Below are 23,771 nucleotides of genomic sequence, written 5' to 3'. Positions count from 1 at the left end.
TCTATATTTTTAGAAGAGATAAGAAAAAGATACTCAGTTAAAAGACACTTTCATAAATCAAATCTAATTTTTTTGGAATGTGTTAAAATTATTTTACTGGAAAACTTTATCAAAATTCTTGCTGTTTTGCTCAATTTTTGAGCAAAGTTTGCAATCCAACCATGGCGGATATAGATCCAGACACATTGCTGGAGTGGCTTACAATGGGTGCCGGAGATGAAAGAGACATGCAAGTGATTGCCCTTGAACAACTTTGCATGTTGCTCTTGATGTCTGATAACGTTGATCGCTGTTTTGAAAGGTATGAATGTTTTGGTTTAACTATTACTTACTATGATTTTTATTTATTTTATACAATATAACATTTTAGCCAGCTGACTATTGCTTGCACGATGTTCATTCTGCAATCTAGGGAAACATTTTCAGTGAAAACAACATGTTGTCACTTCTAGTACCTAAAGTACATCAACAAAAAAAGATTATATGACGCATGATATAATTGCAGCATGTGAAAAGATCAGAAATGCTTTAGATTCCAAGTTTCACAAATTTGTTTCTCTAATTTAAACCTCTTTTGTTTTTATTTAGTTGTCCACCTAGATCATTTTTGCCAGCATTATGTCATATTTTCATGGATGAAACAGCTCCAGACAGTATCCTTGAGGTCACTGCAAGAGCCATTACCTATTATCTTGATGTTTCTGCTGAATGCTCCAGGCGAATTGTCACTGTAGATGGGGCTGTTAAGGCTCTGTGCACACGATTGGTTGTTGTTGATATTACTTCACGAACAAGCAAAGATTTGGCTGAACAATGTGTTAAAGTGAGAATGATATTTGAATTATTTAGCAGTGCAATAGTTTATTTTGGACTTAAGATTCGAAATAGTAAAAAAAAAATTAAAATTAAAAATCTTCTATTAAGGTCCTTGAATTGATGTGTACAAGAGAAGCTGGTTCAATTTACGAAGCTGGTGGGTTGAACTGTATGGTTACTTTCATACGAGAATATGGTTCACAAATTCATAAAGACACATTACACTCTGCAATGTCTGTCGTTGCTCGCTTATGCAGCAAGATTGAGCCGACAGATGAAACACTTGAAGATTGTATGGATTCTCTGTCGAAACTTTTACAACACCAAGACAACAATGTAAGGGCTTGTTTTTTTTCATTGAACTTGAACTTATTTCCTAACATGTTTGTATTTGTTCTCTTTCATAAAATTTACTTGGTGGATCCTTTGTTTTGTTTTTTTATGTCAAAAAATAATATACATATATAATACCTATACTTCACAAGCCTACCTAAAGCATTGAAGATAAGACTATTGAAAAAATTATTTCTTATTTTTAGGTTGCAGATACAGCACTGAAATGCTTTGCATGTGTTGCAGATCGGTTTACCAGAAGAGGTGTCGACCCTGCTCCGCTTGCCAAACATGGTCTGACTGATGAACTTTTGAAAAAACTTGTCAGCTCAGCAATGGCTTGTGGTAATAATGCATCTACAAGCATGAATGCCAGTTTGAATGAATCTCGCTCAAGTTCAGGAAATGTTTCAATCATTGTCAGTGTCTTATCAATGCTTTGTCGTGGCTCCCCAACCATCACACATGTAAGTCCTATTTACTGCAATCTTTTGGTTGGAATATTTTTTCCTGATGTTAATTAAAAACGCTACTTTTCATCAATCAGGATTTCATTTGTAACTTTAGCCAAATAAAGTGTTTATTGAAACCATTCCTAGGATCCACCCCCCCAGATATTTGGGGGTACCTAAAAAAAAAGTGCTAGAAAAGCCAGGTACCTAGAAGTATTCATAAATTTAGGGGGTACCTGATATGTTTGGGGGTACCTGCATTTTCATTAGTGGGGCGGGGGCTGTTGTTTTTGTATGAAGTCATCACCCTTGAATTCCTTGAAACCCTTGGAACACCCTTGAAAAGTCAATACCGAGTTTATGTATGTGTGTTTTTCAGCGACGGAGACGGTAAGGTTCTAATTTGACTAGATCATGACCAACTGAGGACAACAGTAAATCAGCACTTTTACCGTCCTCGATTTTGCGGGGCGGAACTGCGGGTTTTTCCAAATCGCTTCAGTCACTCTACCGTCCTCAAAAGTGCAAATACATAAAGTCCGTAATATTATTTTGGGGACCCTTGAAATGCAAGATTTATACCAATGAAACCCTTGAAATGCCAAATTTTGTGGCCATTTTCAGCCATTTAAACTTTCAGAAATACAAAAGTTTTTCCCATTGCGTGGGATACAAACATCGCAGTGACTTAAAAATGATAAAACATACTTTTGGACCCCTGAGACTCAAGGGGATATTCCACGCTCATTCTTAGGGGGTTTACCTTTTAACCTGTTAAGTGCCACTGGAATTATGAGATTTGCAGGTCTGGGTGATAGAATGGGTGGTTGTAAAATTATCAATTATCAGCCAATTTAAGGGCCCTCCTTTACACAAAAATTGAAAATTCAACCTTTCTTCTTTTGTCGACAGATTTCCTTGAAATCTTTGAAAACTAGCAAAGATCAACTAAAAACCCTAGAAACCCTAGAAACCCTTGAAAGTTTGTGGTATATAAAAATCTCTTGAAACCCTGGAAAATTATAGTAAAAAATGACACCCTTGAATTTGTTGAAAAAGAAGTGCTGGCCGCCATGGAAGTATTTTCCAAGGAATGACAAAATAGCAAAAAATTCCTTTTTGTATTTTTAACAATAACAAAAATTAAAAAGGGGGTAACTCAAAGTTGGGGGGGTTACTTTAGAATTCTAAAAGTTTTGGGGGTAACAAAATGATTGGGGGTACCTAAATTTTTTGGGGGTACCTAAATTTTTTGGGGGTACCTGAACCCTGGAGGACCCTATGGCCTTTCATCTTTAAAGTCTGGTTCAATTGACCAGTTAAGATAAAAACATCAAGGCTCGAACATATCTGATTTATTATCAAACGCTGTGGGACAAGACTATATTTAAGGATAGGCTTATTTTTCTTCTTCTAATAATCTATTAGTAGAAGCATGTTTATCGCTCAAAAAAAAATCAATGGACATTTTTATTTTTATTTTTATTTCCCCTTTAGGATCTTTTACGATCAAATTTACCAGATGCTATTGAGACTGCCATGAATGGAGATGAAAGATGTGTATTGGACACAATGCGACTCGTTGATCTTCTGCTCATATTGCTCTTTGAAGGACGTGGAGCCTTACCGAAATCTGCTTCTTCAAGTCGTGCATCTTTGGGAAACCTAAGGAAGCTAGATAGTACTGGAGATAAATCACACAGACAGTTGATAGACTGTATTAGAAGTAAAGACACTGATGCTCTCATTGAAGCAGTTGATTCAAGTATGTCTTTTTATATTTTTTTCAAATTTTGTATTACTCTTCTCTTGTATTTCAAAAGAGTGAAGCTGTATCAGAAAATCTCCTATGACCTTAGTCAGAATAATTTTAATCAGAGATTTAAAAGAAATTCTTTCTTCTAGGTCAATTTGATGTAAATTTCATGGATGATGTTGGGCAGACTCTGTTGAATTGGGCATCAGCTTTTGGAACTCTTGAAATGGTATGCATGGCCTTCTGTAAACAGGGGAAAAGGATTTTATTTAAGAAAGATAATTTAAAAGGGACAAGGAAAATGCGTAGTGGTTAGAATATTTAGAAAAAAGAGCACTGTTTTCCATGATCTTGGCAATGTATCATAGTTACGCACATCTCATGTGTCTTATCTCAAGAAGGTGATTATCTTCCTTTCTCCCTATTTGAGCACCTTTCTGAATGATCATTTTGATATTTAGGTGGAGTTCTTGTGTGACCGTGGTGCAGATGTGAATCGTGGTCAGAGGTCATCTTCATTGCACTATGCTGCTTGTTTTGGTAGACCAGCCGTAGCCAAGGTAAATTATTCATATTTTGATCTTAGCAACTTATTCAAGACATCAATATTAATGATTTAAACTCTTTGTGTTTGAAACGTGATAGGAGTTAAAGAAGCAGTACACTCATTTTGGTGAGCACTCTATAGAATATTACTCATCCTGATTTTAAACTTACATAATAATAAACAAAGAAAGATAAATTCTTTTTAAGGTTCTACTGAGACATGGTGCAAACCCAGAGCTGAGAGATGAGGATGGTAAAACACCTTTGGATAAAGCCAGAGAACGAAATGATGAGGGTCATAAAGAAGTTGTCCGGATCTTGCAATCACCTGGTAAGTTTGAAATATTTGGATCTTTAAATCGAAGCCTTTTGAAGGCACCTAACACTTACAGTTAAGGGTCTACAAAAATTTTTTGGCCTATCCAAAGGGATCTTTGTTTACACTCAATTCTCAAATTACAATCTTTTAGGCGATAAGACACAGCTGATAAAAGACTTTATATATACTTATATTATTTTGCAGGCGAGTGGTTGACAATTGTTGCTATGGACACAACAGACACTGAAGCCTCAAATACTGAACAAGAAACCAAACCAGATGATACAACTACTACTGACCAACCAGAAGAAGGTTCAACTGAAACACCAACAGAAAGTGAGATTGGAGATCAAGATCAAGATAAAGAAATAACAGAATCACCAGAAAAAGCTGTCAAAGGTGATCCTGAAGTGGCTCCAATCTACATCAAACGTTTAGTACCAGTATTTGCCAATACTTTCCAAAGCTCGTTGATACCATCAGTGAAAAAAGCGACTTTGTCGATCTTGAAGAAAATGATTCATTCCATTCCTGCACAGATGATGGAGGAAGTCATCTCTGGGACAGTCGCTTCACAGCTGGTTGATGTTATTGCTGTTGCTCTGAATGTTGAGGTACTGTTCGATTGACATTGCATCCTTGCATTCACAGAGAACGTGTATAAAGACTGCAAAGTATCTAAGTGCTATCGAGGTCTAAAAGATATCATTTAATTTATGCTGAGACAGATATCTTTTGTACGTATAATTGGTATGCTGACATATCAGGAGATACAAGGTTAAAAACTAGAGGCATTCCCCTTGTTTAAATTTCAGTTCACTTTCTACTTTCTTTTTGTATTTCCTTCAAATGCATTTTTCTTCAATATCAGGATGATGATGAAGGTCATCTAGCCGTTTTCAATTGCGTTCAAGACATGATGACCAAAGGACCCAATATTTTTCTCATCCACTTCATCAGGCTTGGTGTCTTACAAAAGATCAGCGAAATGGCAAGCCAATTTGAAATCGTTGATCAAGATGTCATTATTGACGGCAAAATCCAAGAAAAGGTATTTCTGACATATTTTTCGTGTAGACATCAAAGTGGCAATAATCATGCATTAATGTCACTTTCATTTCAACAGTTTTTCAATGAAGATCAAGTTGAAGACCACGTCCATATTCTACTGTTCCGTTTTGCTCCATTACAAAATGAAGCCTTTCTTATTGGTTAAAAACTATTTTGATTAAAAATTCTATGTATTGGTTGAAAATGCAGCTTTTACGTCACTCCTAACTAGTAGAATGGCTTCATTTTGTTTCGGAGCGAAATAGACTGAAACAGAACCGTTACCGGAAATGGTCTAATAATTTGAATAACCATACGATTTGATTGTTGAATTTTAGGAGGAACAGACTATTCCTTTGGAAGATGCGACCAAGGTGCTAGCAGGACTTCCATACCACTGGCACGACTGGTGTCTTGTACGAGGGCGTGATTGTTTGTACTTGTGGAGTGATTTTTGCGCCATTGAGTTATCAAACGGCTCAAACGGATGGTTCCGTTTTGTACTTGATGGTAAATTACTGACCATGTATTCAAGTGGGAGTCCTGAAGGAGGTTCCAGTTCCAACGAAAGTCGTACTGAATTTTTGGAGAAGTTACAAAGAGCGAGAGCGTCCGTGCCGTCTTCGGCTGTTAGCCAGCCCATTCTTTCAGCTCTCGGTGGTGAAACTCTCATTGTCGGTAACTGGACGTTGAGTTGCAAACAAGAACATCAACTTCACGTTATTAATACAGACGGACAACAAGCAACCATCTTGAAAGAAGATCTTCCTGGATTCCTGTTCGAGTCAAACCGTGGAACCAAACATACTTTTACTGCTGAAATCTCTTTGGGTAAGATGCTTTTAGGATGTCACACAGCGTTAAAAGTCTTCTAGATGGTCGTTGATATAGCTAATTGTGTTTCAGTTGTGATTACTTTTAGGATTGTTCAGAGATTGTACAATTAACTGCTTTTCACAGAGTCTAATGCTCGAGATATTTAGATCAAAGACACAACAGGTGTTTCGAACCATCTTCATCTCCATTTCAGGGCCAGATTTTGCATTTTCATGGAGTGGAAAACAAGGCAAGAAATTCCAATCAAGGAAAGATCAAGTTCGCCAGAAGCTTTCAAGTTTAGCGAATAGTATTTATTGCAAATATTTCAAGGATGCCGATCTGACTCCACATGGCTCCATGGCAACGCTCATACAAATCAGTAAAACGCTCAACGACTGTGTCAATCCTAACGAGGTTTTTACTTAAAACTATTTTTTCTTTTTAATGAAACGGTCTGAAAAAGGCATCTACAGTAGAACTTTCTTATTCGATAATTTTCCTCCAAAATGGAAAGATTTGAATTATGGTGAGCATGTTGAGACTTTCCAGACGAATGGGCTCATTACAGAGAATCGAATAATGAGCTTCGATTCGGACAGAGTTGACTGTATATAAAATTAAACAGGAATTATTTTTAAAGGTGTTAGATAACTAAGGAAAATTTGTATTTAGCTGCAGAATAATATTCCAAGCTCTTAAGCCAAAATATAATACATTACTTTTCCTTACTTATATTTTAGCCATTGTTACCAGAAAACAAGGATAAACTATACAGTGCATTAACAGAATTATGCAACATTGTCACAAATGAAACCATGCTATCTTCGTATGAAATACAGACTAGTGGTCTAGTCACTGCTCTCAACAATTGTCTGAACAAGGTTTGTTGATAAATCCTCACGAGCTTTGAAACTCAAGCTACCTAGCTACCTATTATGCGCAAGAGCTTTAATAAATCAGTCTAAGTCTTATCGGAAAACTGGTTCATGTTGATTTATTGGTTAATATTGCACCATTTTTATACCAATTGTTTTCCCTTTTCCATTATAGACTTTACCGCTTTCATCCAGTTTAACGCTGTCAAAAGAACAAAATTATCCTAAAGAAGCCTTCAAGAAGGTTTTCGGAGATCAATCCAAAATCGATGCTGAAAGGTTAGTGTGGATTTTCTACACCTTAAATACTGAGAAGAATTTATATGGAATAAAAAATCTTTCATGATGACAAAACTTGACCGAATGGTCCCTCTTAGTTCTTGACATGCTCATTATTATCAAGTTACGAGCTTTGAAACTCCCTTCAACTTTTTTTTTGCTCGCGTGAAACTTTTTTATGACGTAATCTTTTCTTCAGGCAAAAAATGTTAAGAAAAAAACTGTCGCCCATTTCGCGCGAAAGTGGAGAAACCGGCCTTAAAACGGTTATGTGACTACTTAGATTATTTTAACAAGCGAATATTTTTCATCATTTCAGTGGTGGACCAGCGATCACCTTGGTTCGTAAGTTGATCATGGTGTTGGAATCCAGCGAGAAGCTTCCCGTCCTTGCTTACGAATCCTCCGGCACTGGTACTGGACTACAGGTACGAACCGTTAATATGGGCAACTTTCATAAGTTAGTCTGAGGCAACTTTCATTGCCTTCAAATCGCATTTTTTGTGTCCTTGATACTCTAGGCTCTACTTTAGACGGTCAACTTTTCGCCCTGCCTATTCTAATTGGGCCCTAATTGTGAATTAAAGTAGACAGATATTTGGCTGTCTAAAGTCAATGCATTGCCATCTTTTGACGCCAAGGCAATGTCTTCTTTCAATCTTTTCCAAGCAAAGATTTTTTAACTACCACAAGCAAAGATTTTTTAACTACCAACTTTGCGTCGACTTTTCGCCTACTGAAAAAATAAGATTAGGCAGGGCAGAAAGTCGATTGTTTAAACTAGAGCTAATACACTCTTCTCGAGATGCATAAATTTATTGATGTCCTCGTTTTCAAACAGATTTCATTGCTATAAAATTACATATTCACAATGATAATTGTATTGTTTACACCTCATGAGACATTTTGAATTTCAAGTACTTTTGTTTTAGAGTTAATTTTTGCCTTTTGGGAATTTAAATTGGTTTAAATGTATAATTTCATAGCAATGAAATATGTTTGAAAACGAGGACAACAATAAATTATTATGCATCTCGAAAAGAGTGTATTCGACGTTCTATTATCATAACTTTTGTTTTGCAGGTATTATTGAAAAGGTTACGATTCAAATTGGAGAGAGGAGGCCGATCATCTGACTTTATCAATCGCTCAGGAAAAAACCTTAAAATGGAGCCCCTTACGACTGTTGGGGAAATAGAAGCGTACCTTTTGAAAATGGTAAGAGGAAAATCTAGCTATATTCAAAAATGGCTTCTATTTTCAAAGAACTTTTGATGCTAAAGTCTTGATCTGATTGGTTTGCGTTTAAATGAAAATAAACCAAAGGTTCATCTATTATAGTCGCTATACTTTTTCTATGTGGTCAAAACATCTGGTGTTTTGTATCTAGTAAGTTTTATGGTGCTTTTGAATGTCCATAATACGAGATTACGGATCTATGAATCGTTAAAGCGTTTAAGTTTCACTTCAATCTTATATTAATCTCAAATCACTTTTTCAACACCACAGGTTGAAAAGAAGTGGTACGACTATGAACGTTCTTCTTTCAAATTCGTCAAACATTTCAAAGAAAATGCAGACCAACACAAAACATTCGAACACCAATCAGATTTTGACCAAAATGGCATCATCTATTGGCTTGGAACCAACGCTAAGTATGAACTGTTCACACAATTTGATATCCTAAACGATTAGGTCAACCAAGCTGGACTGTGATCGACGTTTTTGAGATACAGCATTATGTTTCGACTCTTTCAAAGCAACTAATTTTCAATAATTATATTTTCATACAGTGAACCTTCACACGCCATAATATAAACGTAGATATAGACTGGAGTCGTTCATAATGCGTGTAATACAATAATATAGACCTTATACGATAATACAATTAGACTAGTAAACTAGTCAGTTATTACTTATAACCTTATAATAAAACTGTCAATCAAATAATGTAAACACTAATTAAATATTCAGTGCGCGTGAGAGAAAAGGAAAATAACCGACTAGAAGCTACTTCCAACGCCTTTTTTTCTTCACCTAAAATCGTAAGGAGAGACATACAGATTTCTGTATGTCTAACCCGTGCGGGATTGAATTTATTTTTCTTTCTGTTTATTGTGTTTTTGGAAATACTCATTTATTTATATGTTCCCATGTTTAATGTTACTATGGAATATCATTTAGTCAAAAAAGTTGGATGGATTCTCAAAAACCTAAAAAAGATTGTAAAATTAAACAACGTTTTTTGAGGGAAGAAGCTTCTAGTCGTTGAAATTCAGAAAAGACACGCAACCTCATCTCTTCGATTCTTATTTTTTTGGACCTTTTGGGTCTGTTTTCAACGACTAGTTTACTAGTCTATAATACAATTATTGTTACGGGATTTAGTTTGTATGAATATTCCCTCCTTTACTTTTTTGTTTATTTCTACTATGTCTGAATTAGTCGTCTAATTGTTGCTAGACTAACGTAGATGGGAATTCCAAACAATAGGAGTCCCATTAGTTGAATCGTATAAAGAAAGTTTTGAATGACTACAAGTATTTGGTATTAATGGAAAAGTGATTGTAATTCACAGAAATACCTATATTTTCAAGTATACTAAGAAGATACTACGCCGTTTACATTGAATTTCTTTTGCTTTTAGTACAGAAATTTCGATGTATCGTTTAATTATTTTGTGTGTGTGTTTTTTCCTTACAGTGAGACAACAGACTGGATCAACCCTGCGCGCCATAATGTTGTTTTGATCAGTTCATCAGAGGGCCGTTCTTTACCATACGGTCGATTAGAGGATATCATCAATCGAGACTCGGCACCGGTTAATTGTCACACCAATGATAACAAGTTTGTTTATTTATTCATTTGTTCTTTGGATTTCACTAATTAGATAATAGACATCAATACAATAAATGTAAGAGTGTAATTCTTAGTCTATATCAGCCGATCATTGTGCCGCTTTTTTGTGTACTGACCAATAATTCTTTTTGGTAAATCTTTTGGCAAATTTTGGTAATTCTTCCGAAATTTTTAACTTAAATTTAGATTCAAAAATTTAATACAAAATTTGTTTGATATTAGATTTGTTCTAAATTCAGCTAAATTAGCCATTTTCTTAGCCTGTTTTCCTTTATTTGACTTGACTTGGCTTTATTAAAAGCCGATCATTTGTTTGAGCCATCAGGTTCTGATTGATTATATTTCCAATTTTTCTAGGTCAGCCTGGTTTACACTAGATATTGGTGTGAACGTTATTCCATCAGCGTATACACTGAGACATGCACGCGGCTATGGAAGGTATTGTTTTCACTATTTACGCCAAGAATGTATCTCTGAATCCTCATTCAGAGAGTTGTACACTTTTTTTTATCCGGTATATTTAAAAATAATTAATCATGATTGATAATCCTTTTATGTAGGTCTGCCATCCGCAACTGGTTGTTCCAAGCATCTAAAGATGCCACCACCTGGACTACCCTCAAAACACATGAAAATGATGAAAGCCTTCAAGATCCAGGGTAATTATTTCAGTTCTTCGAAGGATGAAGGGAGTTCATTTCGTTGCTTTTAGCGCTGTGAACCCTACGTTAAGTTAGGGCCTATTCCCTGTGCCAAGGGAAGGTTCACCTCCTCCTCCTGAAGGGAGATCTTTTCGTCTAAAATTCTGCATTATTCACCAAAATTTCAACAATTATGTGCTAAATTGCTGTGCAAAATCTATTTTCTGTTTATCAGACTAAAAGCTTTGATCACTGATTTTTTGTCTCTTATTCACAAATGGTTTTCAATTCGATATTATGGAAGAGCTAAAGTAGTATATTTCTCTTCATACAGCTCAACTCACACGTGGAAATTTAGCACAGAAGAGATTGGTGAAGAAACAGAAGGATGGCATTATTTCCGTATTCAACAAAACGGAACCAACGCAAGCGGACAGACATATTATCTCTCCTTATCCGGTTTCGAAATTTACGGAAAAGTCACAAGCGCCGTGGAACAAATGAAACGTAAGACTTTCTTCATTTCCGTCTAGTTTTATTCTGAATATTTATGGAATGATAGTTTGGATGCTTGCTTGACTCCTGACCGGAATGTTATGCTTAAACCCTACGCAAAAAACTTACTCTGACCTTGTATTTCATTCATAGTATTTTAAGATTTTGCTTGCAAAAGAATTCTTTTTAAAAGGCTATGATCTCGAATTGATTTTCCGTAAACAGCTTTAGCCACACCAGAAGCAGACAACACACAGAAGAAACAACGTCGTATTTTCCGTTCACAAATTTTACGTCACATGGCATTGAGTGCCAAAGAAGGGTCTGATTGGAAGTTGTTGCACAACCAATCACGCGCCAAAGCAGCAAATACTACAGATGCAAAGAATGACAGTGAGTTTCTTTCATCTCATATTAAGATTTTGAGTTTTATTTAGAGTTTTTAGGTCCACATTTAGAATTTCTCAAGTCGATAATAAAATGGTATCTTGTGTTAAATTCCTTATTGTACAATTTTCACTCATCTTCTTTTCAGCATGGGTCGATGTTTCATGGGCTCAAAATATGGCATCAAAAACGAATGAAGACGGAGATAGCTCTAATGTCAAAGTGGTCAACATTGCTGATCCGTCCGTGGCTGAAGTCATGTTGAAAGCTGAGCGCATGGATAAGAATGCCAGCAACAAGAGTCACGATGCTCCTTCGCCTGCTCTTGATAATAATTTGAAACAGGTCGTCATGTCTTTCGGTAAGAAGAAAGACGGTGAGAAAAGTGATTCAGAAAATAACAAAGACAATACAAATGAAGCTGATAAGCAAGGTGAAACGAGAATCGATCTCGCTAATCTCCAATTCTTAATGGCGGTGGAAGATCTTTTAGATAATTCTGAGCTCGTCGCCAACGCTTTAGCTGAAGCAGCTAGCATACGTGTCGATCAAGTCCGTATGGCTACACAGAGTTTTAAGAACACACTTGTAGCTTCGAATGGAAAGAACAGACCAACACCAAGCGCTCAAGGATCCCGAGAAAGCCAATCGCCACCCAACGAGTTAAGCGTACCAGTGACAAGTGAACCAACACTTGCTGTTTCGGTGGAAAGCAAAGACGAAGATAAAGACCAGGATGGTTCAGAATCACCACAACCTGATACCGAATCAACGCCTCTTACCAAAGAAGAATGCTTGGATACAATGCAGAAGATCTCATCCTCAATGTCTGATGTCTTGGACACTATGAACATAGAACCTTCTACTAAAGAGACTGCACAACAAGAGAACGAAGATACTCAAGAGGGCGAACTAAGTGATGATAGCCAATCATCGGCTGCCGTGAATGTAGCAGAGAACAATTTCTTGAACGATAACCACAGTGCTGGGTTACAAGCTTCCTACATCGCCATGATGAAAGAAGCAAACGATCGCCATGACAACGAGCCGATGGACGAAGATGATGACGATGATGATTACGATGAAGACGAATTCGAGGACTATGATGACGTCACCGCTGATGTCACTAAAGTTGAAGAATGTGTGATTGATACGACAGTTGCTACTGAGCAATCAACTTCAGCTCAAAACAAAGATAACTCCTCTACAGATACTAAAGAGAGTAGTGAAAAGACATCTGATTCTGTCTCTAATGTTGTTGACACTGCTTCTGGAAATACAACCACTCAGGCAGGTATTTCTCGTGATGTGTTAGCTTCCATGCTTCAAGTTCTAACAGGTAACAACGATTCTGTCGAAAATATCGACGATATTACCCAACAAGCATTGCGGTTATTGTCAGGAGGTACTCCGTCTGAGAATAAAAAAGATGAGACTAAGGAAGAGGACTCCACTGAGAAATCTGACAGGGAATCTCCTGTTTCGAAAACACCCGAAAATGTCGAAAGTGACGTCAAAGACACCTCTGCTGAAACATCAAAAGATGATTCCTCTGTAAAAAAAGGTTCCTCGACAACCGACGTGCCGTCCACGTCCATAGAAGGAGAATCTTCAGAAGGTGATTCCCTGAGTACCATGAAAACACCTGAAAGAATTATAGACGACGAGGGGGATTCCGATATGTATACATTAGAAGAGATCCTACAATTTCATAAACTTTCTAAACTTGTTGCGGAGAAAGAGAAGAAATTGGTGACAAAGGAAGGCGAAGAAGGAAACTCAACCGAAGAAGGATCGAACAAGAAAGAAAGCGTGGATGAACCAAGCTCGTCTACTAAAAAACAATCTATCAGGTATGAGTGTTTTGTCATTTTGTTACCCTGATTTAACTCAAACAGTAAAATTTTCTAATCGTTTAAATGTCCTGAGCTTGTCACTCCACACATAAAAGAGTTGTGACACGAAAAGTGGGTAAACTGATTCGCTTCGGTTACCCAATGAGCACATCGTCCAAAATTTGTGCTTTGTCCAAAATTTGCATTATATTAACACCAATTTGCCCTTCTATATGGTACTATAAGTATTGAACCATTGAGAGGTACATACTAAGTGTGTATTCCTAATATTAAAAATTTGCCAACTCCTTCGTTAAGTGAAACGACAACAACGTCGACACCAATGTACGACGACGACGATGATGACGAAGATGACGATGACGACGACGACGATTATGACGACATTGAGAATGAAGAAGAAGATCATGATCCTGATGAAATGTATGAACCTCTCCAAGTAAGTTGTCAGCGTATACTTTGCTTAACTGTCCTTTTCGTGTTAAGTGCCAATGGGTATTTCCAGAAAAAGATTTTACCCCCACTGTTGAGGATATTGATTTTTCGAAATATCGAACCCCCTGGATATCCACTCTTAAAAATATGCTCAACCCCCTGGATATCCTCTCTTATAAAGATGCTTGCCCCTGGATATCGTATTTTTTACTTGAAAAGACACTTTGACCCCCTGGATATCCGCTCCCTTGTAGATATTAACCCCCTGGATACCCACTTTTGAATAAAAATCGTTAACTGGATATCCGATATCCTCGACAGGGGGGAGGGGCACGGACTATTTCTGGAAAAGCCCAATTTTATGGTTGCGTTTTTAGATCATTAAGTTCCATTTTTACGGGATCTTGACCAAGTGCCAATTTTATGGTTGCGCTCTCAACTCAATAAGTTTCGAAGTGTCATCTCCAACCCTTTTTTATGATTTTCATTTTAACCATTAAGTGCCAAAAATGACATATTTTTTTGTATGCACCGTTCCTTCACTGTAAATTAATGCATTAGCGGGTGTGATGTATTACATCAGTGTTTTTCTTCGACGGGGACGGCCAGGGTTAGATTTGATCAACTGAGGCAGTAAATCAGCGCTTTTACTGTCCTCGAATTTGCGGTTTTTTTTCCCAATCGCTTCAGTCACTGCGTCGGCCTCAAAAGTACAAACACATAATACTCGCTATTGAATTACAGGTGCACCGTCACGATTACCCTGGTGAACACCATCGGCGAATGTGGAACGATGAGCTTGTGTTGAAGTGTCAACATGATGCACTTGTACCCGCATTCGATCCACGACCAGGACGTACCAACGTTCAGCAAACACAAGACATCGAAATCCCTACTGCAGGTATGGCTCTCTAACAATGTTCAAATAATTCTTAAATATTAATAATTTGTGTGTGGAATTTGTATAGGGGTAATGACTGGTTTTATAAACCTCGGTAAGTGACCGAAGTATAAAAGTAAAGCATGTAGCTACGGTGTGAGTAAGATAGGTAATAAGCTCAATCCCTTCCCGGGTCCTCTAAAGGACTTTTCTCTCAGCTCAATGCTTAGAAATTAAAGCCAATGGTAATTTTCATATAAAGTGTGGTGCCCAGTTCCTAATTACTTAATGTTGATAGCTATCTAAAGAGAAGCCCTCGGATTACTTCCAACTGTGGTGGCAAACATTACCGTTATTTTCTATTATCTTTCCCACAGGAACACAAAAGGAAAACAAGAAAGAGAAGGTTGAACGAAAGATTCGTTTATTCTTACGCGGAACACCATACGTCGGTGCGAAGGAGATTGAAATTCCATTGGACAACACTGAATCCACCATATTCTCTTATGTCCAATCATTGGTGTTGTACAACAGCTCATCCAATCAGTCTGATAGATTGAGAAGAGTCTGGGATCCCAATTTTGTGTAAATATCTTTTATTATCTGTGTGATACTTTCTTGGTAAACGGGGTCAAAACTTGGCATTTTTGTTGATGTATAACAATCAATCTTATTCAGTTCGGGATACTAATTTTGTGTAAGCATCCTCTGTTATTATGTGACCCTTTCTTGCTAAAATATGCTCATTCTTATTTAGTTTGCTCGGGGGGGGGGGGGGGTCAAGCAGTTAATACATGACACCTATGACACTTAGTACCGTGGTGGGTCCTTTTCTGAAATTTGCAAATTGCAGTTAATACACCAGTGTATTAACTGTCAAAAGGGGTGGTGTTAAGACAATTTTAGAGCTCAAAAAGTGTATTAACTGCCTACCAGACCATAGTTTGGCACTTCCTAATTTAAAACTAATCAACCATGCAACTGGAAAACCTCAAAATCTTTTTCTGCTTACCCAAAATCTAAAAATTTTAACCGTTGCATTGCTTAGGTAATTGTCTGGCAAGGGATCTGCACCCCGGCTTACAAAAACTTATTTAAATTTTCAAATTACATAAATCTATGACATACCGTATTACTTCGAATAAACGCCTGGGGCGTATATTTATTTTTTTCGATTTTGGGAGGGGCGTTTATTTGAGAAGGGGGTTTTTAAGAAGGGGGCGTTTAGAGCAAATCTGCTCTTTGTTTTTGTTCTATACTAGCCTGGTTAACCAAGCCAGTTTTTACAAGGCCAAGATACGGCTGAAGACAATATAGCGTTATCGGTGCTTTAATGATTTTTATGATGTACGGAATTTTAAGTTTGCCTTAAAAAACTGATATTCAGTCACAACTCACCATCAGGTTTTACTAAATGACTGAATCAATCTGGCTTAGATTTCTAGGCTAGTTCTATACCAGGATTTCAGTGCAAATTTCTTTGGGTCAGCGACTAAAATGGCATCAAAACTGATCTGGTTACAAAAAAGACTAAAATCTTCCTTTTCAATCCTAATCAAAACTTGTATCAAAGTATTTAAGTCACAAGTTTCTAATAAACGCCCCTCATCTAGAGGGGCGTTCATTCGAAGGGGCGTTTATTTGAGGGAGCGTTTGTTAAATAATTTTCCTTTTAGGAGGGGCGTTTATTCGAGAGGGGCGTTTAAAAGAAGGGGGCGTTTATTCGAAGTAATACGGCAAGTAGTCTCAAAACAGTTGAAACCCCTCGTATTGCATCAAATTAACGGGAAAATACACAGTGGACCTGCATGGGACAGTTTGTCGGCCGCTGCAAACTCACTTTAGGGGTGGTGTATATATTTAATGTATCAAAAACAGTTAATACACAGTGTACTAAGTGTCAATGGGTGGTGGTTCTTTTGAAAAATTCCAAAAAGCAGTTAATCCACATACTGTAGTGTTGTGTATTAACTGCTTGCCCCTCCCCTGGTTTGCTTCTTCTTTGGGCTTTTAAAATACTTTTTATGAATTGAACTGGAATGTATAAATAGAGTCCGTAACATAATCTATAATTTTGCTAACTTATTATAGCCTCGTGTACAAGTCAACGAAAGAATCTGGAGAAGAAGATTCAACTGTTCTCAGAGAGGAGGATGTGGTAAGAAAAAATTGGATTCTTTGAAAAAGTTCTTCGAAATTCATGATTGATGATCATTCCTCAATTCTTAACCCTTAAACATAATGTTTGTGAAATTATACATAGTATGGGTTGTTTTACCCAAACTAGTATGATGACTCTTTTACATCGGTGATATCATTGTTGACTTTTCCGGAACTTCTTTTTACCTAGGAAGAGGTCTTACAGTTGTTTTGAGACTTATGAATAATTTTTATATTTCTTCTAGGTGAAGTGGGGAGTTTCGTTTGTCAAAGATAACATTGGAACTGTAGACCTTCCAAAATCTGATCTCATCAATTACCTTCAACAAAATTGTAATGAAGAATTTTTAAAGAAATGGCGTCTCGTTGGAACGACCAGGAGCTGCCGTAAACAACGAAATTGTTCGTCTCTCTCCTCAGCTTACAAGGTTTGTTGATCCTTTTCCGCCCATCAAACTCAATTATTTTGAGTATCATTTGAATTTGTGTATGTCATTGTTGTATCTGAAACTATGATCATTTAAATGACGAAATGTGAGAACTAGTTTTTCAAACAATTGTTTCTAATTTAGAACGATATCGTTTTTGGAATATATGGTTGGTCTTATTTTAGAGAAATCATTACTCTCATATCTCAGACATAGAAAATATTGATTTATAGGAATTTACAAGTATGAAAATGGAGGAAGCTGCCAACAAACCAAAAGAAGTCAAAGAAAAAGTTGTAAAGATTGAAGAACCTTTACACCGCCATTTGGAGGGCGTAACGCCCATTCAACAAGTTCTTGAAGTCATCAATTCTCTACATCGTATTTCAGATGAAGTTGATGACACTGTCTCGTTTGATGGTATGTAAAAAGCTTTTTTGCTATATTTTTAAGTTCTTTTAAGAGGCGTAACCGAAGTTGCGTGTAACTTGCGTTGTTTATATTTTGATCTTACTCACTTTTAGTGTTTTTATATTTTCTTAGATGAGAAGGAAGTCTTTTACGTTCCAAACGACGAATTCTTGTGCAAGAAAATCACCAACAAGTTGGTCCAGCAAATACAGGTACGTAAAATGTTTCAATTCATGATATGCACCATTCCCGTTGGGGGGGGGGTGCACTCGATTTCTAAACGACGGTATGTGCCGCGCAAAATCTGCTTTTCAAAATCGTATCCTTACAGTGCAGTTCAATATGGCTGAAAGTTTTTTTTTCTTTTAATCACTTACTTTGAATTTGTTTTAAAATTTGATCCTTGCAGTGCAATCTCATAGAAACACAGCCTTACAGTGCATTTTGGGATGCTGAAAAACCCCGTCCTTAAGCGCGGCACATGACGTAGGCTAGATGATATGAGTGACAAACTTTCGAAGTTAGTTTCATAGATCACTAAATTACCTATGGACTCTTAAAGTTTATTACTGTACGTATCACCGAATCTCGTTTATACTGAATTACTTGTCCTCGAATATCCGGATCCAAGTTTTAAAGGAAGATCTATTACGAATGGGTCACACAATCAAACGTGATTTTTAGATCATTGTACTTTCTTTGGTTAGTGTTTCAACGAATTCATCAACGAATTTCCATATTTTTCAGGATCCATTGACCCTGGCATCAGGTTCTTTACCTTTATGGTGTGAATACTTGGTGATCAACTATCCAACATTATTCCCATTTGAAACCAGACAAATGTTCTTTAGAGCAACTGCCTTTGGTTTTTCAAGGTAAGCATTAAGATTGACTATGCTTTTAGCTTTGTAAATATCCATTTTGGCTTCTCTTTGTAATTTTAATTCACCAATTTGATGCAAATGTTCAGATTGTTGGGGAATTTTTCAAAATGACTTGCTAACTCTACCTAACTGGTAACCCCTGGCCCTTCAAAAATTCAAATGATCGAGCTTAAGTCGACAGAATTAGTTGAGTCACTTATTTTTCCCAAAAGATTCTAATGAAATCGTCAACGTATCAATTTTTTATGATATTTCCACCTTCCAGATCAATTGTGTGGCTTCAAGGAATCCAGGACGCAAATACTGAGAGATCACGTGTTCATCTCACTAGACGATTGGATACTCAAGAATTCCGAATCGGGCGATTGAAACATGAACGGGTTACTGTACCACGTGAGGACCAGGTAAATAGAGATTTAGTTTTTCCAGAAATAGTCTACCTCCTTTGTTGAGGAGGTGTGTTTCTATTTCTATTTGTTTGAGTTGCAGGAGAATTTGAGGCCTAAAAATCCAGAGGGTCAGTAAAATGAGAAAAATTGAAAACAAAATCCAATTTTTCGAAGTGTTTAATTTTTTTCCTGTCTTTACAAATAATTTAATCAGTAGTTAAATGTTTAGACTGAGTTGTCATAGGTTTTATTTTTAGAAAGATCTAAAAGGCTAGATGAAAACCAACGATTGTAAAACTGCCGAATCCATGAAACTAAAGTAGGCATTAAACTTAAGCACGTGGCATGGCGAGTTGATACTTTATTATCTTTTACAAATCACCTTTTTCTTTTTCTTCAGCTTTTAGAAACTGCTATCCAATTGATGAATTTCCACGCAGAAAGAAAAAGCGTTTTAGAGGTAACATTTTCAGCAAAGAAAATTTCAAATTCCCTGAAATATTAATCGATTATTTTCTTATTACTTTAATATATACTCTCTCTATTGTATTCCAATTCATTCACTGTCAATTTGATTATTGTCAAATTTTTTTTTGTAACTTCCAGATTGAATTCAAAGATGAAGAGGGTACAGGTCTGGGACCAAGTCTTGAGTTTTATGCATTGATCTCACTTGCCTTGCAAAGAAACGATTTGAAATTATGGGTATCTATGGATGATATGCAGAATGTAAGAGCTGACGTTTTTTCTCATATGTGCGACAGAAAACGATGACGATGACGATGACTGTTGTTAGCGCTTCATGATTTTTATAGATTATCAATTCATTTATCTAGTTCAATCAATCTTCTTGCCTTTCTAATTCCTAGCTATCAATTTCTTTTAATTATCTGAATATCTGTCTGTTTTTTAGGACGAACGAATTGGACCAGAGTACAGTCGTCATAACAACGGATTATTCCCGGCACCATTCCCTCAAGATTCACCGGACATGACACGGATCTGTCAATTATTTGCATTTTTGGGTATCTTTCTGGCAAAATGTTTACAAGATAATAGACTTGTTGATATCCCTCTCTCCTCGCCTTTCTTTAAAATGTTATGCGCTGGAAAAGGGAAGTATGCTAAACTTTCGAGAACCATGTCTCAAAATTCGGACGCAATCGGACAAGGACAATTTTCGGACGATGAGTCAGTTGATGACGTTTTTGACGTGACGGAATCGACAGAAAAGATGGATTCTCATTATTTCAGTGACGTCATTACTGATCACGATTTTGAACAGATTCATCCAAACAAAGCGAAATTCATTAAACAGTTGACTTTGTATGTTGAGAAACGTCAAAAGATTTTGTGTGATACAGAGTTGGATGAAAGTAAAAGGCGTACAATGCTGGATGAATTACCGTTTGTTACTGAAAGTGGTGTCGAATGCAAATTGGAAGATCTGGGGTGGGTAACAAAACTGTTTTCCTCTTTGTTACTCGCGAAATCATAAAGATGTACTTATTCTGAATCATAGACCTCTGATATACTTCCTACATAGGTACTATAAAAGAGTCTTTTCGCTAGACGATGACGAGCAGAAGCCAAATCTGTACTGTGAAGCAAAATAGTGGATATGATGATAGATTTCTCTACTTCATTTATATCGACGTTCAAGGGTAACTTTAAACGGTGTTTTTTTGGTTTGACTTTGCTTCGGCGGTTCTCTTTCATGTTGTTTGAATCCTTTAGTGTCAGTACCATTCTAAGATTTTAAATAATTTTGGAGCATATTCCATTTATTATAAAACTGTTCTCTTCGTTAGATTGACATTCCAATACGTTCCATCTTCGACTGTTTACGGTTTCGATGCTGTTGACCTGAAGCCGAATGGAGCCAACGAGGTAAGCTTTTTGCCATTTCAACACAAACTTCAAAAGTGTTTGCCTGAGAATGCTAGAGTAGCCTGGAGACCTCGTAAATTATCGGAGTTGATTAAAATTTGGCACACTTTGTCCGGTGGGTGAATATCTAGAGGTGTTTTCCCTTTTTAAAAAGTGTTTTGATTTTTGGTCGGTGAAGAGTTTTCCTACTAATACAGTTGAACTCCTGTAATTCGAATTCTCAAGGGACCGAGAATTTTGTTTGAATTACACGAGTTTCGAACTAGATGAGTTTTCGTATTTTTGACCTAATTCGATGAAAAAGTCTTTCTCAGGTTTACTTTTGAACAATTTTTTGTATTTTAGAGTTAAAGTAATGAAATACTAAATTCCTAATTTTCATTTTCTGCTCTCGTTTCTTGGAAATCTCTTCGAAGATCTTCTGAATCAGTGGGATGACGTTTGATGATTCAAAAAGGGTCATCTTTTTGAGAGTCTCGATCGCGTCGTCAATCTCATTTTGAGATGGGGGTGGAATTGGAATTGGTTCGATTGACAAAATGTCAAGTTTGTCAGCTTCAAAAACTCAAAAAATTCTCGAAAATTCGAATTACATGATTAAAATTTCTTGATGGGACCAGAAAATCTGTTCGATTTACATGATTTTTCGAATTACACGAGTTCGAATTACATGAGTTCGAATTATAGGAGTTTCCTTGTAAGGTTTTCAAGGTAAATTCTGAGGGGACCACAGAATCTGTTCGAATTAAGTGAGTTCTCGAATTATAGGAGTTCGAATTACATGAGTTCAACTGTAATTGGAAAACTACTGAAATTGAACCTATTGCATGGCGTACGTTCGGCTAAAAATGTTACGGTAAATTTTATTTTCCCGGTATCTGTCTCACGCCTTTGGACATGTGTTGCAAACTATTTCAGATACTGCAAATAAACATTTCGTTCTTCTTTCTTCCAGACGCTGACAGGCGAAAACGTTGAAGAATACATTGAACTTCTGAAAGATTTCACGATGCACAAAGGAATTGCAATGCAACTCGAAGCTTTCAGATGTAAGTAGATAGGTTTATATATGTAACATGTGAGAGCTTGAATGCAATGAATGAATGAGAAAACCTTGTTATTATAAACTAATCGATAGAACTATAACTAGAACTCACCAAATGCAGTCCTCGACTTCCTTCAAATATAATCTTTAGCTGTCATCAGTTTTACCTTTTGCATATTTTCGATGAATTCTCTATTTTATTATTCAGGAACAGAAACACCCGGAAAAGACCTGAATTTATAGCCCCCCCCCAAATTCGTTGCAAATTTCAGCCTTCTTTCGGATGCTACTGTTTATTTTTTGAATATCAAGAATGATGCGCATATTAAGCTTTACATCAAACTATGCTCTGATGTTAACCTTCTTTTAATTTTCAGCTGGTTTTAATCGTGTGTTCCCTATGGAGAGATTGCACGCATTCAAACCGAATGAAGTTCGCTTGATGTTATGCGGTGAACAGGCGCCTCAATGGACATATGAAGAACTAATGATGTACACGGAACCGAAATATGGCTACCATAAAGACAGCCCTGGGTTCTTAAGATTGATCAATGTTCTAGTTGCTATGGATGGACAAGAAAGAAAGGTTCGATTTTCTTTCATTTAAGACATAATAATAATAGAATGCCTTTTTGGATTGCCTTTTTTTACAATTTTTGGTACATGATCGAGTTTCTTTTTTTGATAATTTCTCTCTCAACTTGGCACTTAGGCTTCGTGTTAATCTTCTCTCAATAGCTAACAACACAGCAGTAACTATTTTGACCATTTTGAAGGCTTGTTGAAGTGAAAAGTGCGATTCTTGAAACTTAAAATTTGTTATATTTCTTTTCTAGGAATTTCTTCAATTTGCGACTGGTTGCTCGTCTCTACCACCAGGAGGTATCTCCAACCTTCTTCCACGTTTGACGGTAGTCAAGAAAGAGAGCGAAGGCGATGGATCCTACCCTTCAGTCAACACCTGTGTTCACTACCTCAAATTACCTGAATACTCATCAGAAGAAATCTTAAAAGAGAAACTTCGCGCGGCCACGCGAGAGAAAGGATTCCACTTGAATTAAACTTGGAGTTCTGACATTATGAAGGTGTGAAGTGTTCCTTATCAAGAGAACTGGCCAAGAGCTTTCTGCTCAGTACCTTAGTGACTACTTTATAGTAAAACTGTTATCTAGTAATTTCGTAGGATCCTGTAGAATCTCTGATGTGGATTTTTTTTATGTAGTAGATGAACCACGAGATACCAAGGCTCGCTTTTAAAGTCCGACGTCCTCTCAAACTTTTCGCTCACAAGAAGGGCAGGTCCCTTAAGAGAGCGTTTCTACTATCAACATAATCTCGAAGATTGTATTTTCAAATCTTTGCTTGGCGTTATATTCAATGTTTCTTTCAAGTTCTTCCAGACACAACATCGAGATTCTACGGGTGATTTTTTGTAGATATTTTTTGTCAATTCTATGCGGTGATTATGAAAAGGAATTGTTACAGTAGGTATCTTCTTAATTGATAGTAGAAAGTAAAGAAAACCTATTCAAATTAATCTTCTTTTTCTGTTTTTTTTTTGTATTTATAGCGTTCTCTATTTTTTTCAGTCCATGAAAATTTATGGCCAACCTTTTCCGTCAGTCACAAGTTTTTTGACAAAAGCAATTTTTGAGAAACTGATTGAATCTGAATGAAACTGATCGCCTTTACACTAGTTTGTGGTTTGATGACCCTATATTATGTCCTTGCATTTTAAGACCTAAATTGCGAACCGGAAAATCTCTGTG

At 36.6% G+C, this 23,771-nt stretch overlaps 1 protein-coding gene across 1 annotated transcript; it reads left to right on the top strand.

Annotated features, from left to right (window-relative positions):
- Positions 1-13: 13 nt before the first annotated feature.
- Positions 14-23,539, top strand: LOC136809845 (E3 ubiquitin-protein ligase HECTD1-like). Its single transcript, XM_067066401.1, has 39 exons — positions 14-301; positions 589-823; positions 925-1,152; positions 1,356-1,616; positions 3,099-3,366; positions 3,507-3,586; positions 3,819-3,917; positions 4,111-4,234; positions 4,427-4,836; positions 5,094-5,273; positions 5,611-6,103; positions 6,303-6,505; positions 6,832-6,972; positions 7,142-7,245; positions 7,565-7,673; positions 8,329-8,463; positions 8,755-8,900; positions 9,949-10,092; positions 10,462-10,542; positions 10,665-10,763; positions 11,080-11,252; positions 11,466-11,633; positions 11,776-13,480; positions 13,781-13,919; positions 14,660-14,816; positions 15,173-15,380; positions 16,887-16,953; positions 17,201-17,383; positions 17,617-17,803; positions 17,927-18,006; positions 18,542-18,669; positions 18,944-19,082; positions 19,468-19,527; positions 19,674-19,796; positions 19,981-20,519; positions 20,879-20,957; positions 21,913-22,006; positions 22,380-22,588; positions 22,839-23,539. Exons 1-39 carry the CDS (start codon positions 162-164, stop codon positions 23,061-23,063), a joined length of 8,343 nt encoding a protein of 2,780 aa, XP_066922502.1. The 5' UTR covers positions 14-161; the 3' UTR covers positions 23,064-23,539.
- Positions 23,540-23,771: the final 232 nt, after the last annotated feature.

The sequence above is a fragment of the Clytia hemisphaerica genome, unplaced genomic scaffold, assembly GCF_902728285.1.
Source record: "Clytia hemisphaerica strain Z4C2 unplaced genomic scaffold, Clytia hemisphaerica genome assembly, whole genome shotgun sequence".
Classification (NCBI taxonomy): Eukaryota; Metazoa; Cnidaria; class Hydrozoa; order Leptothecata; family Clytiidae; genus Clytia; species Clytia hemisphaerica.
Note: the sequence above shows the minus strand (reverse complement) of the source record. Positions and strands in the feature narration are given on the sequence as shown.

What these genes read in the sequence shown, in the direction of transcription:
- LOC136809845 (XM_067066401.1), top strand. Translation starts at nt 162, where the DNA reads ATGGCGGATATAGATCCAGACACATTGCTGGAGTGGCTTACAATGGGT. An exon ending in ACTGCCTTTGGTTTTTCAAG is followed by an intron (nt 18,670 to 18,943) that starts GTAAGCATTAAG and finishes TCCACCTTCCAG; the next exon opens with ATCAATTGTGTGGCTTCAAG. An exon ending in TGCAAATTGGAAGATCTGGG is followed by an intron (nt 20,520 to 20,878) that starts GTGGGTAACAAA and finishes TCTCTTCGTTAG; the next exon opens with ATTGACATTCCAATACGTTC.